The sequence below is a fragment of the Prionailurus viverrinus genome, chromosome B2, assembly GCF_022837055.1.
Source record: "Prionailurus viverrinus isolate Anna chromosome B2, UM_Priviv_1.0, whole genome shotgun sequence".
NCBI lineage: Eukaryota > Metazoa > Chordata > Mammalia > Carnivora > Felidae > Prionailurus > Prionailurus viverrinus.
Genome location: NC_062565.1, coordinates 35,486,001 through 35,503,075, shown reverse-complemented (window position 1 = coordinate 35,503,075; position 17,075 = coordinate 35,486,001). Strand labels below are relative to the sequence as shown.

The 17,075-nt window shown below is 45.6% G+C and overlaps 1 protein-coding gene across 8 annotated transcripts in view; it reads right to left on the bottom strand.

Annotated features, from left to right (window-relative positions):
- Positions 1-630: 630 nt before the first annotated feature.
- The window catches only part of CB2H6orf89 (chromosome B2 C6orf89 homolog), a 42,569-nt gene continuing 26,124 nt past the window's right edge, over positions 631-17,075 (bottom strand). For 7 of the 8 annotated variants that reach the window (XM_047858636.1, XM_047858635.1, XM_047858633.1 and 4 more), the window contains 5 exons: positions 9,620-9,774; positions 9,353-9,492; positions 8,055-8,184; positions 4,891-5,014; positions 631-1,825 (listed from right to left, as the gene is read on the bottom strand). In XM_047858636.1, the coding sequence (XP_047714592.1) occupies positions 1,731-1,825; positions 4,891-5,014; positions 8,055-8,184; positions 9,353-9,492; positions 9,620-9,774 (644 nt within the window). In that variant the 3' untranslated portion in view covers positions 631-1,730. The remainder of the gene's footprint in view (positions 1,826-4,890; positions 5,015-8,054; positions 8,185-9,352; positions 9,493-9,619; positions 9,775-17,075) is intronic. The other variant, XM_047858632.1, reaches the window with a different exon arrangement.

Genomic DNA, 17,075 nt, shown 5'->3' with positions numbered 1-17,075 from the left:
CCTTGAAATGATCCCTCTGATTTCAAACCTCTTAAATCATAACGGCTTAGCAGCATGAGTTTAATATGGACAAAAAATTTTGTTTTTCCCGCATTAACCCACACAAGGCACGGACTTGTTTAAGAAAAAATTCCCTCAGGTACCATTCATCCTAGTTTCATTTAAGCCCGTGGAGGCAGAGTATTTCCACCCTGAGCTCCGTGAACCATGCTTCTCCTTTACAAGCTCACAAACCAGCCCCTCAGGGACTTGATGATCCCCACTGCTGCTCATGAGAGGGGCTGAGAGAGGGCCCAGGGACGTCCTTGGAGGTGCAGGGCTACGTCCAAGGATGAAGGGGACCCCGCAAGGAGTCACACATTCTGCCCTCACCACCGCCTGCCATTAACCCTGTCACGGCCACCTGGATTCATCTGATTTCTGCAATTCGGAACCAGGGGCTACAGTGTGGTTTTTTCCTTCAGCTGGGTGATGGCATAGGTCCAGAGGCCAGGTATCTAGCAGCATCAATAAAAGAATAAAGGGGGGGGGGGTAAAAAAAGGAAGAAAACTATGTCCTCATTTACACCATTTGGTTAATACACACTAAAAGCACTTGGAGAAAACAATGAGCATAGTGAACCACCCAACTGAAAGAACATAGCTTTATACTGTTACAAATAATAAAAATACCTCACCTTGTTTCCCAAGTACAAAGAGAGAAATCATTTTGAGACAGAGGATCCCACAGTCGCACACCCAGCTGGCAAGCACGTGGGGTCTGGAGCTCCTTCCCCAACCACATTACAACATCAGCTTGACACATCTGTAAAACATCTTCCCTGTGGAAAGTTGGACCCTAAAGATCAAACCCGGGGAGGTGCCCTCTCCCCAGGCCAGCGCTCTAACTCATCCCCTCTGAAGACACTTGGTAAAAGCGACCCAGCTGACAGAAGCGGTGCTGCCTCAGCAATAAAGGGCTCTGCCGAGGGAGGACCAGGAGTCCAGCTTCTGAGAAACCATCCAGATAGGCGAGCGGGAAGGGAAGGGAAAGGAGCTGGGGGTGGGGGGTGGGGGTAGGGGGGGCCGGCATGAAAACCTGATGAGATGGAGGAAAGTATTACCTCGGCAATTACCATTTCAATTATAATCAGACTCCAACCTGACGTCACTGAGACTCCAAGGGCCATGGACACTGGGAAGGCAGTGCATCTCTTGAGTGCAATGACATTACTTAATCTTGGTTCTAGATTCCATTCTGCTCGGGGAAACTGCAACAGCTTCTTTAATTGACCATGGCTTTCCATAAAAGTATCGGGTGGTGTGGCCAGGAAGACAGGACAAGCAGGCCCACCACCTCGTAAGGGATGGCCCTGAAGTCGGGACCGGCTGGCTACCCTCTCTGTGGCCAGGGAGCCAGCAGAGGGGATCACACCACGCAAGTAAGGGAAGGCATCAGCCCTGTTTCCTGCCTGAGGGGCAGCCTCAAGGCTGCGGTTCCAGAGGGTGTGGAAGAGCCCAGTCTCTCACAAACAGGTACCGGCAAAATCCCAGCCAAGCAGGGAGGCTGGAAGAGTCGGGAGGGTCAGGCTCTGGCCATTGCCTCCAGCATACAGCTGGCTCATACACGCATGCATAGGGCAGATAACTAAGTAACCTTAGAAAGTGGTTTCCTCGTTTCTGTTTTTATTTCTCCCCTTTTGATCTGGTCTTCGGACCTCAAAGTTGTTCCTCTGTATAGTTCTTGTTTCCTATAGTTCTGAGAGGGTGGTTCCATCACAGATGACCAAAGGCTGGACCCCTCTGGCTGTAACGTAGACCTTCCAGTGGGTGGCACCGGCATAGCCTTGAAGGGAAACAGCAACAGGAAAGCAGGTGAATGGCAGGGACTGGGCACACCTGTGGGCACGAACAAGGCAGGTCTGCCTGGCATAAATATGCCGTTATTGGTCCTCTCTGTAACCGGATGTCCAATGGGAGCCACTACGAACCCAAGTGCTTCATCACCACCACTCACCTGGCTAACTATGACTCACAACTCAGCAGATTTACAAAAGCAAGATGCTCTAGATGAGGCTGGTGCTGGGCATCAATTCTCAGACCCATCTCATCTTTCTTGGCAAGAAGATACGATGAGTTCTGAGGGAAGTAGGACCCCCCCGCCATCCAGGTCTCCTAATGTTATCGGTCACATGGCCTCATTATAGAACATCCAGAATGGCTCAGACCAGCACTTCCTAAACTGTGTTCTGCAAATAGTAACATGCTGTTAGGATAGTCCAATGGGTTCCATGGTCAAGGAAGTTTGAGAAACACTAGGTTCCTCTAAGGCTTCTGGAGACTTCTGTACACTAATGTGCACTATGTAATCACAAGACAGGCAGTTCCCCAAATCAACTGATCCAACAGCCCTATTTGCCAAGGGCTTTTCTAAGGGGCTCCTGTTCCCATCCCTAGGGTCATCAGTGATCTGAAGAACTGTTTAGGAAACACTGACCCTACATTATTTGAGTGGAGTAGGAAGGTAGACTTAAAAGCTTTAAAAACTTGGAACACTTCAATAAACTCCTGATGGAAAATTATCTAGAGTGCAACATACCTTACCCATCATTAAATTGAGAGCACTGAATAGAATTTAACCTCTACTTAGTGACTCAAGAAAGGCCACTATGGGGGTGCGTGAGTGGCTCGGTCGGTTAAGCGTCAGACTTCGGCTCATATCATGGTCTTGCGGTCCGTGAGTTTGAGCCCCGCATCTGTGCTTGCTTTGGATTCTGTGTCTCCCTCTCTCTCTGCCCCTCCCTCGCTCACACTGTCTCTTTTTCTCAAAAATAAACATTAAAAAAAATTAAAAAAAAAAAAAAAAAGAAAGAAAGAAAGGCCACTATGGGCAGTGACTCATCAACCACGGCAGGTAGATGATGAAGCATTCTTGAAAATGCTTCTCATCACAGGTTTTCTGGTGATGTGTATTCCTGTCCCCTTCCTGTCTGCCTTCAGAGGACAATGCTTACTTCAGCAAAAACCATAGAACCCACTTGTCACAGTGCCATTCTTTAGGGCCCCCCAAAATGCTAGAGCTGCCATCTGTCCTACAAGCACTGAATTATTCTCCTTTGCTGTCAGGGTCCGCTCCTCTGCTCATCTTTAACTGTGGCAGCCGCAGCCACCGCTTCTATTTCTGCCACTGCTTCAGAAGCTCACTGTCCTCCCCAGCCCGCCCTCCCCGTTCTTCTCCAAGACCTGCCCTCTCCCTCTTGTTGTAGTCAGTTCCCCATCCCTTCTCCACGTTGCTGTCCTGCGGCTGGCCTCTCATGCCCACAGGGCTCCTTTCCTTCTCGTCAGCAAGCCGGCCAGTCACAGCCCGGCAGGTTATCATACTCCGGATTTTCGGCTTTTCATTGCTATTCCCACCAGCCTTTGATGCTCAAAGCTTCTTTGATCACTGCCAGCCATCCATTTATTCCCCCTAATTCTTTAATTGGCATTCTAGAGGTTTGTGGGATCCAGGAACCTAAAATTTGGATAACTAAGGTGTTTCTGTAGTTGTCTGAACTGTCTGGCATTTGCAGAACATAAGACAGAGACTTTTTCAAGCATAACTACGTACTCTCAAGCCCAAATGCCATCCATACAGGCTTGTGCAATAGACATGCCTCAAGGAAGGGTCACTCCGCTACAGGAAAATAGCTTCAAAAACAATTTCTACACAAAAATCCTCTTCTTTGCAGTAATTCCCAGGGGCCAGGCCAGCTGTGCTCCATTATCAGTTAACGCTTAATTTGTGCATGATTTTCATTTCTACACTGAAATAAGTTATGTAACGTGGATTAAAGCCTGTCATGGTTTGCAGTCCGTATCCTACTTCCAAATGGGTGAAAGGTTTCCAGGGACCGGGGTCTTCTAAAGAGGTAAAATTAAAAGAAATCAATTGGAAAACCAGTCTGGGCTCTGTCAGGGACCCTAGGCTTCCCCCTAGGCTTTGTGAGGCAGGAAAAACACAGAGGGCAATAGTGATACTTACTATCCGCTTCCGCCAAGAAAACTCTACTGTCAAACTGATTGCTACGGACAGCAGTTGATTCAAACTTGTTTCTTTGGAAAGGATTTTTAGAATATAATGCACAGAATAAGCCACAGTTGGGAAATCATGGAGCCAACGGTGAGTCATGACTGTGAGGCTATGACTTGGCAGTGGGACCCACACGGAAGGGAATATTTCCTCATGGGGTCATTGCCCTTACATACTGCTCGCACTGCGTTATTAGCAAAAGAGACACAGAGAGGGTTTCCTCAAATCTAGAATTGTACCTCCCCTGGCCTGCCCCTGGTGAAGGAGACACTTAAAGCTTGATGCTTTGCCTAGGTGATGGGAGGAACTTGGGATGGTCACCTCTCCTCTCTGGGTCTCAATCTCTCCTCATCTGTAAAATAAAGGATTGCTCTAAAGATTTGCTTCTTTTTATTTAATGTTTATTTTTGAGAGAGCATGAGTGGAGGAGGGGCAGAGAGAGAGGGAGACAGAGGGTCTGAAGGGGGCTCTGCACTCTCGGCAGGGCTCAAACTCATGAACCGTGAGATCATGACCTGAGTTGCAGTTGGACGCTCAATCAACCGAGTCACCCAGGTGCCCTTAAACATTTTCTATAATGCCTTCTAACTTGAAGTTTCTAAGACCAATGGAACACATTGCACATTCTAAATATATATAAAACGAGGCCCTTCTCTGCTACATGTCCTTATTAGTTGTTCTACCGAGCATAAATACTGACTCTGTCCATAAAGGAATGCTCTTTTTGACTCTATTTAATTGAAGCTTTCTGAAGGCAATGTTTAATTCTTAGCATATTTTCTGAGTTACAAACTACAAAGATCCTGAGACTGACCTTGCCCCCTGGGGGCCCCACCTACCAATATCCCCTGGCTCTAGCGGCATCGCCACGGACTGGCAGTGTCTTCGGCACTGGGAGGGAGGGATGAGCTGCAACATGGCCTCGCCGCTGCCAATGATAAATAGGTCATGCATTCTATGCATCTGGAGAGGGAAAAAAAAAAAAACAAAACAAGGAAGAGGAGGAAGGAAAAGGAAACAAAATAAAACCCAGTGGCACGGGAGATGAACGTACACAAATCTGTCTATATATGGCTCTGAGTTTCATACCAGCCTAAGCAACAAAGAAAACAGAACCAATAACACAATTCGCGATTATGTCCGAAAGACAAAAACAAACTAGTTTCTCCTAAGCATGGCATCTCCTGATCTTGAGACCAGGGTGAAATCTCTTCTGTGGGTTCTCCTAAAGAGACATCCTCAACAAAAAGCCCGAATGTAGATCTAGCACGAGCTTCGTAATTCATGACTACTTCTAGCCACAGCTCCAAAGTAGGCTAAAGGCAAATCATCTCAGTGCAATTTCACAGAAGTCTAGCAGAGGCCAACACATAGTGGTCTAAGTATACAATCTTCTGAGGGTCTGGTGTGAGCCAGATTTTTATTTTTTTAATTTTTCTAATATTTATTTATTTTTGAGAGAGACACAGAGTGTGAGTGGGGGAGGGGCAGAGACAGAAGGGGGACACAGAATTCGAAGCAGGCTCCAGGCCCCAAGCTGTCAGCACAGAGCCCGCCGCGGGGCTCGAACTCACGAACCGTGAGACCATGACCTGAGGCGAAGTTGGACGCTTAACCAACTGAGCCACCCAGGTACTCCAGCCGGATTGTTTTAGAGAAACAGACGGTCTGCATATCCTTTGGGCAACGTAGTATCATTTCTAGGATATTATTTCTTACTGCCAGAGTTTTGATGAGAATTGAACAGCAGGAAGTTCAAGTTCACTCTTTCGGGCAAGACCTAGGTGAGCAGATCTATCCTACTACTGACTAAAAAGTAGTGACAGTAAGATTGGCCTCAGAGTTTGAATACCAAGGAGACAACTGGGCTATGCACGCCCACAGGTAACTACTACACCGTGAGGGATACCACTGCCGCCAATAGGCATTAAGGGCAACCTGCTGTGTGCCAGGAACAGCTGCGAAGGTGGCGTTGGGGTAGGCAGGGAGTAGGCACAAAGGGAGAAGCTGACCTTGCTCAGGCTCCTCTTCCTACCTAGATGGTGAGAGAAAACCTTCAGGACCTCCCCTCCCTGTCCCCTCCAGGAACAGCCTTTCTGTGTCCGCATAGCGCAAGGGTCCGAAGTCTGACTCCCTGGGCCGTGTCCTGATTTTCTCTTCACCACTTGGGCTTCCAGAGGTTTGGTTTTAGCTCCATCTTCTTGTGTCTCCAACCCTGGGCTCTCTGTTGCTCTCAGAGCAGGCCGTGGCCACGACTCCGTTTCCATGGCAACACTAGAGCCATTCAACTGCCACTGTCATGACAGAAGGAAGACTAACTAAGGAGGACTACTGGCTTGCAAATGACTGGCAGAAGTCCTGACATCTGCGGTCTTGAAGAAATTCCAGAAGACCAAAACCAAGTGGATGTATCTCTTTTTCATACAGGCCCAAGAGGGGGCAGAACCAGGTTCCTCCCCACCCAGGATGGGAAAAAATGGACACCAGGATGGAGCAGGCCAGCCCCGGGCAACACCGTGGACTGGGTGAGGTGGGCCTTGGAGCCCTTCACCTCTTTCCCCAGTGCCTCGCCTCTTACAATCAGACCCCACTTCTCATCTTCTATCCCAAGGTTGCCTCTGGGATCCCAGGCGCACAGACATGTGACTTTACCAGGGTCTAGGGGCCCAGGGATGTGGACAACAGGGCGGAGTAACAAGGCTGAAGAAAAAGGAGAGCCTGGGCCAGGGCGGGGAGCAGATGCTCTAAGAAACCAGACTCTCAGGATTTTTGCCTATTTGGACCACTCCCCTTCCCAAAACATGCTTTCGAACCACAAGATGACTCTGATAGGCATCTGAGTAACTTAGTATTTACCCTGTTGGCGGGGTTCCTCGGAGTCCCTGTTAAGCAGACTGGTGAAATTAACTTCAGATTCAAGTGGGAAAACCAAGATAAAGATAAAAGCTTTCGCCCCAAATTGTATCATAATTATGAAGATGAAATCATACTGGGGCCCGGAGTTCTAGCTGGGGACAGCAGAATAAACGTCTTTAAAATCTGAGGCAAGATCCCAGCACCTCCACCCTACTGCTGGCAGACAGAAGTTCTCACTCCTAGACAAAATGATTGTTTTTATAGGCTTTGAAATTCCTTTAACACGATTCAGCAAATCTGGAGCCAAACAATAGTATTGGGAGGTTGAAAACACAACCCGGAGTTGGTAGGGGTCACAGTTTGGGAAATTTCATCCTTTTAATTCTTCCAAACCAATCCAAACTCAAAAACGGTCCTCAGGAATGAGACTCAACAAAAGGGCAATTCAGAGAAAAGTAAACAGACACAACTCAGAATGGCTTTTACCCAGTCCACTCACCCCAGAGGGGTAAAAGTGGGCTCTGGGTACTTGGCCATGGACTGAGCAAGAACTGTTGCCACCCAAACTAGTCTGCCTGCCTTGAGCACGTGCCCATCAACCCTTTTGTCCCCAAACCTCTCAAGCTTTCTGCTTAGCTAGTTCTCTACCCAAAGTTTCTTATTTGTTTATTTCTGGGGAAAGCCAACCTGGGAATTGGGTGGGTAGAGCCCTCCTATTAACTTCCTGTGTCCTTGGGCAAATCATTTACTCGCTCTGGGGCTCAGTGTCCCTAGCCACAAAATGAGTAAGTTGGGGCGTTTATTTACGGTTTGCCTGCTTTACACTTTGAGGTAGGGAACTCAGACTAACTGCATGCTTGGGTCCTTTCAAATTTTAGGATTCTACTTCCTAATGTAGAAAAGTAGCTTGCCCCCAAGTGTCTAGAGCAGGAAACAGATCTGCAAGGTAACCAGACTTTAAGCATGCCTTCATAACAGGGCAGGCCACACCAGGTCCCCTGGCAAGCAACAGGCAGAGAACTTCAGGTCATGTGGATGTCCCTTCAAGTCACCCTGAGTTGACACGTAGGGAAGGAAGGGATTATGACATCAGCCCCGGGGCTAAGTGAGGAAAAGCCTCGACCCAAGTCCTCTCAAAATGTCCTACCTTACTACCCACAATAGGTTCCGGTTGAAGAAGGAAGCACTTTTTTATGGAGGCATCTTTTGGAAATGGCAGGTAGGTGAAAACAGGAAAAAGCTCACGTAAAATGTGTGATCTGTTTAGAGGTCTTCTCCTGTAAAAGTTTGGAAGAGACAGAAATAATTCAGCTGGGCAAGCCGGCCTCTATCTCCATGACTAACAGAGCTAAGCACGGTGGGAAAACTGTGGGCGGTGGGTAACGAGGGAAAAATATCAGGACAATATCTTAAGTATCAGGTTCATGAGGAACAGTCATGCCAAATCAATTAACTGTGACATGCGCAAGCACACACACAACTCCACAGCCACGATTTGTACGTGTGGGTGGGATGTTTATAAAATCCAGCTAAAACAACATATAGAGGAAGGAAATAAACGGTCCATTCATTCTATCTTGGAAAAGAGACTGAAGTAACAGGCCAGGTGGGAGAACAGAAGGGAGGAGGAACGGGCAAAAATCATGAACCTAAGGCGCTGTGGCATGCGGTGGGAAGCCTGACTAGTTAAAGTGAGTATTCAATCATGCAAATCAATGCATAAGTAAGAAATCAAATAAAGGTTTAAGAAAGACAAAAGCATTGAGAAATTATCTAACAAAAAGGTCCAAAAAAAGCCATTTTAATTCTCTTTTGGAATGGTTCTAGATGGAAACTGGCTTTCTTTTCTTCTAGACAGAAACCTTCACCCCAAAAAACAGGCCATGTCTTCTATAGGACACAGGAAGAAATGGGAAGACAGACCTGCATTTCAATCCTGCCTGGGTGACCTTAAGCAAGGTACTTAACCTCTCTGATCCCCACTTTTCTGATCTGAAAATGACAATGATAATTCCTACTTCCTAGAGCTATTATGAGCATCACCAATGAGCAACAGGCACTAACCAACATGCCACACTGCCTGGCACAAACAAGGTGCCAGGAAATGAAGCTTCCCTTCCATTCTTCAGGCTTTCTCGTTAGCCCTCCGATGCTCAAGAGGCATTCTGCGTAAAAACATGCACAGAGATAATCTGTGATGCTATTAGGCAATGTCAGTGTCCACTCGTGGCGACAGCCCTTCCAAGGCACCTCTTCGACTTCATCCTCTTTATCTCCCATCACTGGTTTTTCAACAGCGAGCTCCTGAGTATTGTCTGACTCAAAGAGGGTACTGGAGAGTGTTTACACAGTGCGGGGCATGGGAGGGTCTCAGGGGTACTGTTTGGACCTTCGGTCTGCCCCCTTGCCACCACACACAGACTAAGTGCCCTTTCCCGCACTCACCATGGATAAGGAAATGGGAGCCACCGCTCAGGAAGGCAGTGCCACCACTTGGTGAAAAGCCCTTCGGGGAAGCCCTCCGCCACCTCGGGGTACTGGCACAAAAAATGCTGAAGCTCCTCTGGCAGCAAGAGCTGGCCCGTCTTGACAAGGCGGACAAGAGCAAGACAAAATAACACAGAATTACTTATCAGGAATGTCACAGAGCTTGCTGCCTTCTGGGCATCGAACAGATCATCTGTCAGGGGGAGAAGCGTGTTCCTTGCTCACCTTGATCACCAGAGGATGGAGTCTCTCAAATTTCTTCGGGGTGTCTTCCAGGAGCATCACCTTGAGGGGTAATTTCTGAGCACAGCCACTGCAGTTGGCAGGGATGGGGTCCGACTCATTCTGCTCACAACTGTTTGCCCACCAAGAGTCAAAGTCTGCGACAGGAAGGGACGTGGAGAAGGCAGACACAGGAAGAACACAGCGGGTAAATCTAGTAGCCTCAGCAGTGAAAGCAAAAAGGAGAGATATAATAGTAATTTTTAAAAGCTAACAATGATAAGCACTGGTGACCTCTGAAAAGATACATATGAAGTAGGTAGCCTCTGAGGAAGGGGCAGAGGGCACAGAGGATGGGGTAGGAAGGAGAGGTTATGTTCTTTATAATCTTCTATACTTTACAGAAAATATTTTTTTAACACGTATATGTATCTCCTAAGTCAAAGCAGCAACGTCGACCAGTTGGTATATTCAGTGACGTGGGGCTGGAGAGGTAAATCTTCCACTGTTTTCTAACCCGTGACCCGAGCGTCTGAAAGTCTACAGCACTTGGGGGAGGGGCCGGCAAAGGTCCCATCATCAGTGATGAGCCCCATTGCGTGTCTTCTCCAAGTGGAGGCCAGGATGACTCTGGGAAAGGGAGAGCAAGAAAAGGGTGCAGAGAGAAGGGATGGAGAGGAGACGGGACATTTCAGGGGCCCATCTCTGGAGCGAAGTGAGTTGCAGGTGCCCATCAGACAGTGCTCTGTCCCGGCTCAGAAGTGGGTAAGGGCTACTAACCATGGTTTCTACCCCTCCAAGGGCTGCAGGTTGGTCAGCAAGGGAAGAAGGGCCCACCAGCCCCTGATGTGAGTGCTAGTTGCCTGCCCACCCCCTATCCCTGGCTGGTCCTCCTCTGAAGGGTTGACTCCCTCTCTACACATCCCTTCTCAGTTTCCCTCTCCTCCTCCTCCCTCCCTCTGACACTGTTCTGTTGATAGTGTTATTGCATTATTTCTTGTTTGTGTTCTGTTCCACTCTGGGTTTCATCTGTGTTCTTGGAGATTGTTCTTATGATAAACTCTAATTTGGATCCAAAATGCTTTCACCAGATGGTTTCTGATTAAAACCCAATGGAAACCGAATCGGGAGAAAGCCTAGAACAAAAGATAAACAGACCACCAAATGGGGCTGAAATGAAATCAATTCTCTGAACCAATAAACACACTTGGAAAATGACTCTTAACCAGAAAACATTTGCTGTGGCCGGCAGCAAGGGCTTTTTCCATGTTTTCTTAAGGCAGTAGTAGTGGGGCGGAGGAAATCCCCACCAGGGAAGGACTGTGTTTGTTCTCAGCACGTCTCCTGAGGACCCTCCAAACACCCTCCATCTCCTGCAGACAGATCCTGTGTTCCTTGAGGAGGCTGTCACCTCCCCTCCTCACCTGCCTTAATTGTGGACAGACTGTCACAGCCAGGACACAATGCTGCACCCTTAAGCCTGCCAGGGGCCTCCAAGGACACCCGGGAACCCTTCAATGGCACCTGTTTTGGTGGCACACTGAGGCTGCAAAGTTATCCTTATTTTTCCTTCTGGAATGTTTTCAAATGTTCCTGATTAGAGGTCAAATATGAATTCCTGCCTAAATACAAGAACTCTGGGTAATGGACATACAGTGAGGCATAAATAATCTAAACATGTTATAATTATACAGCATTTCAGTTTCCAAAATCCTCACGAGGGAGAGGGAAGGAAGGGGAAAGTGCCAGGCCTGGTGCTGGTCACCATCGCGTGCTGTGTCATTTACCTGTTGCCGTAGAATTACTGAGGAGGCCGCGCTATTCTCCCTTTACAGATGAGCAAACAGAGAGTGACAGGAGACAGGAGCTAACCATGAGTTCCCAACTGGGGAAGAGCACAGAGGGGGCGGCGGGGGAAACGAGAAAAGTAGCTGCGGAGGAAGGCCGTGATGCAGGCTTCCAGGGCATGAAGCACATCTGACTCTGAGCAAAACAAGGAACCATCAAAGGCCTTGGGCAGGGGTTTCCTGATGCTTTAGGAAGGTTATTCTGGATTGTGACTAGAGTGAGAAGAGAGAGGCTGGGAAGAGGACGACTGGGTTTTACTTTGTTTTTGTCTTTCTGGCGGTGGGTGGGGTGGCGGAACTTGTCCTGTGATGAGAGGTGAAATATAATGAGGTAAACTGAGGCAGCAAAGACAAAATCTACAGATCTAAGCAGCACTGCAAAGGGGCACCTGGGTGGCTCAGTCAGTTAAGCGTCTAACTTTAGCTCAGGTCATGATCTTGCGGTTTGTGAGTTCAAGCCCTGCGTCGGGCTCTGTGCTGACAGCTCAGAGCCTGGAGCCTGCTTTGGATTCTGTCTCCCTCTCTCTCTGTCCCTCACCTGCTCGCACGGTCTCTGTCTCTCTCAAGAATAAACGTTTTTATTAAAAATAAAATAAAATAAGATAAAATAAAATAAAATAAGATAAAATAAAATAAAATAAAATAAGATAAGATAAAATAAAATAAAATAAAAAATAAAAATAAAAATAAAAATAAAATATAAGCAGTGCTACAAGAATGCCTCTGCAGCCGAGACTGCCTGAATGCACCTTGTCTAAGAGAGCCCGGACACAGGAGACGCCAGACACCTGCAGATTCATTATGACATTTTTCTGCGGTCATGCGTCATATTCTGACGGAATCAGTTAGGTATGGCAATCTCCCCAGGAGATAAGAGTCATGTGTCAGGAGAAAGGGGGCATCTTCTCTCAATTTATAAAGGTGCCTCAAGAGCTAGCAGGAGCAGTTCTGAACCTAAGAGCACAGACACATTATTTTAACTGTAACTTAGTTAATTTCAGTTTTATTCTGAACTTTAGATATTCTTGGGATTTCCAGGTAGAGATGCTTTCAGAAGCAGGTGGAAGAAGAAAACCCTGGGAAGAAAAATCAGGAAAGAAAAAGAAAGAATAGAGTACTAAAAAGTGGACTCAATAAGGTGGCAGAATATAAGACATTCACATCCAGACACAGGAACATCAATTACTTCTTACTCTCCTGGCCACAGTCATTTAAAAAATTGGAACGGAAAATGGCCTCTTTCACAACCAGCAATAAATTTAACAAGAAGGGCATAACATAAGACCTGAATAAATAAACATATCATACCGCCATCTTGGGCAGGAAGGCTAAATACTACAAAGACGCCAAGTCTACCCAAAAGTATATTCAGTAGAACTTGGATAGGTTCCCACCAGAGTTTGCTTCTGATGAAGGTAGGAGTAGGGTGAGACTGTGACAATCTCATTCTGAAGTTCATCTACAAGAGTAAATGTATAAGGACAGGCAATAATCCATCCCCTGCCCCAAGTAACTCTGGAAATAATTTAAGGGCCAGAAGGCATTCTAGGTAATACAAATGAATTACAAAGTATGGTCACTGCTCAAAATCTATAGAGGCCCCCCCCCGCAGGCACAGATACCATTAAAGAATACATTAAGAGGGTGCCTGGGTGGCTCAGTCCATTAAGCATCTGACTTCAGGTCGATCTCGCAGTCCGTGGGTTCAAGCCCCACATCGGGCTCTATCCTGACAGTTCAGAGCCTGGAGCCTGCTTTGGGTTCTGTGTCCACCTCTCTCTCTGCCCCTCCCCAGCTTACCCTCTGTCTCTGTCTCTCAAAAATGAATAAACTTTAAAAAAAAAACAATTGGGGGCGCCTGGGTGTCGCAGTCGGTTAAGCGTCCGACTTCAGCCAGGTCACGATCTCGCGGTCCGTGAGTTCGAGCCCCGCGTCAGGCTCTGGGCTGATGGCTCAGAGCCTGGAGCCTGTTTCCGATTCTGTGTCTCCCTCTCTCTCTGCCCCTCCCCCGTTCATGCTCTGTCTCTCTCTGTCCCAAAAATAAATAAACGTAAAAAAAAAAAAAAATTAAAAAAAAAGAATACATTAAGAGCCTCATATGATACACCTCAGGCAGATGGTGGACCTGAGGACCCTCACCCCTCACTGCTCATGAGTCACTGGATGGCTCGAGCCTCTCTCCATGCTGGGCATAAAGAGGGCAAGACTGGAGGGAAAGAGCATTATTTTATTTCTCCATGTAGATAAAACATTAAAAAAAAAAAAAAAAAAGGCGCCTGGGTGGCCCCGTCGGTTAAGCGACCGACTTCGGCTCAGGTCACGATCTCACAGTTTGTGAGTTCAAGCCCCGCGTCAGGCTCTGTGCTGACAGCTCGGAGCCTGGACCCTGCTTCAGATTCTGTGTGTCCTCCTCTCTCTGCCCCTCCCCCACTCGTGCTCTGTCTCTGTCTCAGAAATAAACATTAAAAAAAATTTAAAAAACCCACAGCTTTATTGAGGTTTAATTCCCAGACAATAAAATTCATTCATTTAAAGTGTACAATTCATTGGCTTTTAGTATATTCACACAGTTGAATAACTATCACCATTATCTAATTATAAAACATTTTTATTACCCTAAAAAGAAACCCCATGCCTATTAGTAGACACTTCCCATTCTAACCCCTCTGCCGCCAGCCCTAGGCAACTACTCATCTTTTAGTGTCCGTGCATTTGCAGATCCTGATATCTCAAATAAATGGAATTGTACAATATAGGGTCTTTTTTGTCTGGCTTCTTTAATTTAGCATGTTTTCTGGGTTCATCCATGTTACAGTGCATATCAAATGTTCTTTCCTTTCTATTGTCAGTTAATATTCCATTACGTGGATATACTACATTTTGCTTATTCATTCATATGTTGCTGGACATTTCTACTTTGGGGCTACTACGGACAATGCTTCTATGAATATTTGCATACAAGTTTTTGTGTGGACATGTGTTTCCAATTCTTCTGTGTACACACCTAGGAGTGGAATTACTAGGTCACTTAATAACTCTGTGTTGAATTTTCCAAGGAACTGCCAAACTTTTCCAAAGCAGCTGCGCTAGTTTACATTCCCATTATCTGCATATCTTTTTTTTGGAGAAATGTCTACTCAAATCTTTTGCCCACTTTCAACTGGCTTATTCGTCTAATATCGTACGGTAAGAGTTGTAGACAATAAAGTCTTGAATAAGAAAAAATGAGGAACTTGCGCTAAGTATAAAAACATATAGCAGCATTCTATAAAGCTACTGTAATTCAGAAAGTACCGTCAATCCTCATTATTTACAGACTCTGATCTGTGAACCTGCTTACTCTCTGAAATTTATTTGTAACCCCAATCAATTCCTGTGGTGATGCAGAGGGGCGAACTCTAGCTGAGGTGGAAGGAGACAACACTCTACCTTTTTGCTTCACCTTCGAACTGTAAACGAGTGTCCTTTTGGCTACTTGGTGCCACGGTTTTCGCATTCTTATTGTGGTTTTGCAGTTCAGAATGGCTCCCAAGGATGCTGTTTGTGGGGACGGGGTATATGGGAACTCTCTGCACTTTCTACTTAGCTTTGCTATGAACCCAAAACTCAACAAATAGTTCACTAATTAAAAAATGGCCTCGGAGCACAGTGCTAAAGTACTCTCTAGCACTCCTAAGTGCAAGCAGGCTGTGATGTGCCTTCCAGGGAAAATACATGTGTTGGGTAAGCTTTGTTTAGGTAGGAGTTATAGTGCTTGTTGACGTGAATTCAGTGTTAATGAATCAACAATATATATTAAATAAAGTATCTTTAAACAAAATATACATAAAACAAAATCAGGTATTCATCACTTGATGAAAATGTGCCCAGAGACTCTCAGGAACCTAACTCTGATTTTCCCTAGGGGCAGTGGGTCAGTAATTAGTAATTACTAATTAGTAACTAGTGCAAACACTAATTCAGTGTCTGCAGGGACTTCATAAAACATAACTACAGAAAATAATGAGAATTGACTGTATCTTCTTATAAAGCAACAAAAAGTTTGCATAGACTTTATGAAACATAACTATTGCAAATAATAAGAACTATGTTCTTATAAAGTAACAGACAAAAAGTTTAATAACACAGAATAAAGAATGCAGTAACAAATCCGGCGTGCACACACACACACACACACACACACACGTGAGAATATTTGATTTGTGATAAAGGTCAATTTCAATTCAGTGAAGAAAGGATGAATGGATGAATGCAATAAATGATGTTGGGACAATTCACAGTAATTCACAGAAAAATAAATATAAATGGTCTATAAAACATATGAAAAGATAATCAACTGCAATAATAGTAAAAAAAAATACATCTTAAAATAAGATAACATTCTTTAGTTTCCTAACTGGCAAAACAGTGACAATATCTAGTCCTGGTGAGCAACATATACTGTTAATGAAAGTTGGTATAAGTTTATGAAGACAATCTGGGTAGTATTTATTATAATTGAAAATGCCCTTTAACCCAGCTATTCTATTTCTAAGAATCTCTTACAGGAATAATAGTATATGTATATATGGGGGCACCTGGGTGGCTCAATCAGTTAGGCATCCAACTTTGGCTCAGGTCATGATCTCAGTTTGTGAGTTTGAGCCCTGCATCAGGCTCTCTGCTGTCAGCACAGAGCCTGCTTCAGATCCTCTGTCCTCCTCACTCTCTGCCTCTCCCCCATTTGCATGCACACTCTCAAAAATAAATTATTTAAAAAAACTTTTTAAAGGTACATATATATGAATGTCCCAGGTGCATTTTATAACAGCAAAAAAACACAAAAAAACAAAAAAACAAAAAACTAGAAATTTAAATTATGGAATAGTCACAGAATGGAATAGTATAAGATCCTGAAAAATGTGTATACTGGGTTGAATAGTATCCCTCTCAAATTCGAGTCTTTCTGGAACCTCAGAACGTGACCACAATTGAAAACAGAATCTTTGCAGATGAAACTAATTAAGATGAAGTCCTACTGAAGTAGAATGGGCCTTAAACCTAATCCAAATGGTATCCTTATGAGAAGATAAGAGGATACAAAAGACATATGGAGGAAAGATGGCCATGTAAAGATGGCCGCAGAGACTGGGGTTCTGCTATCATGGCCAGGGGATACCAAGGATTTCTGGCAATCACCAGAAGCAGGCAAAGAAGAATCTTCCCTAGAGGTAGTACAGTCTTACTGAGATCTTGATTTAGGGGAGAGAGGCAGAGGGAGAAAGAGAGAATCCTAAGTAGGCTCCAAGCTCAGCACAGAGCCCAACACGGGGCTTGATCCCGTAACCCTGGGATCATGACCTGAGCAGAAAACAAGAGCCAGATGCTCAACCAACTGAGCTATCCAGGCACCCCAGATTTACTGTTGTTTTAAGCCACCCAACTTCTGGTAGTAGCTGGAAGTATTTACGCAAGCTACATAAGACTTTTCTCTATGTGTGCGTGTGTACCCAAAAGTATATCTATCTGTACGGCCATGGAAAAACTCAGAAGGATGTATATCAAATTATTACCAGGGGTTGGTTTGGTGGAGGAGTTAAAGGGATCAAGAGAAATTTTACTTTATTAAAAGT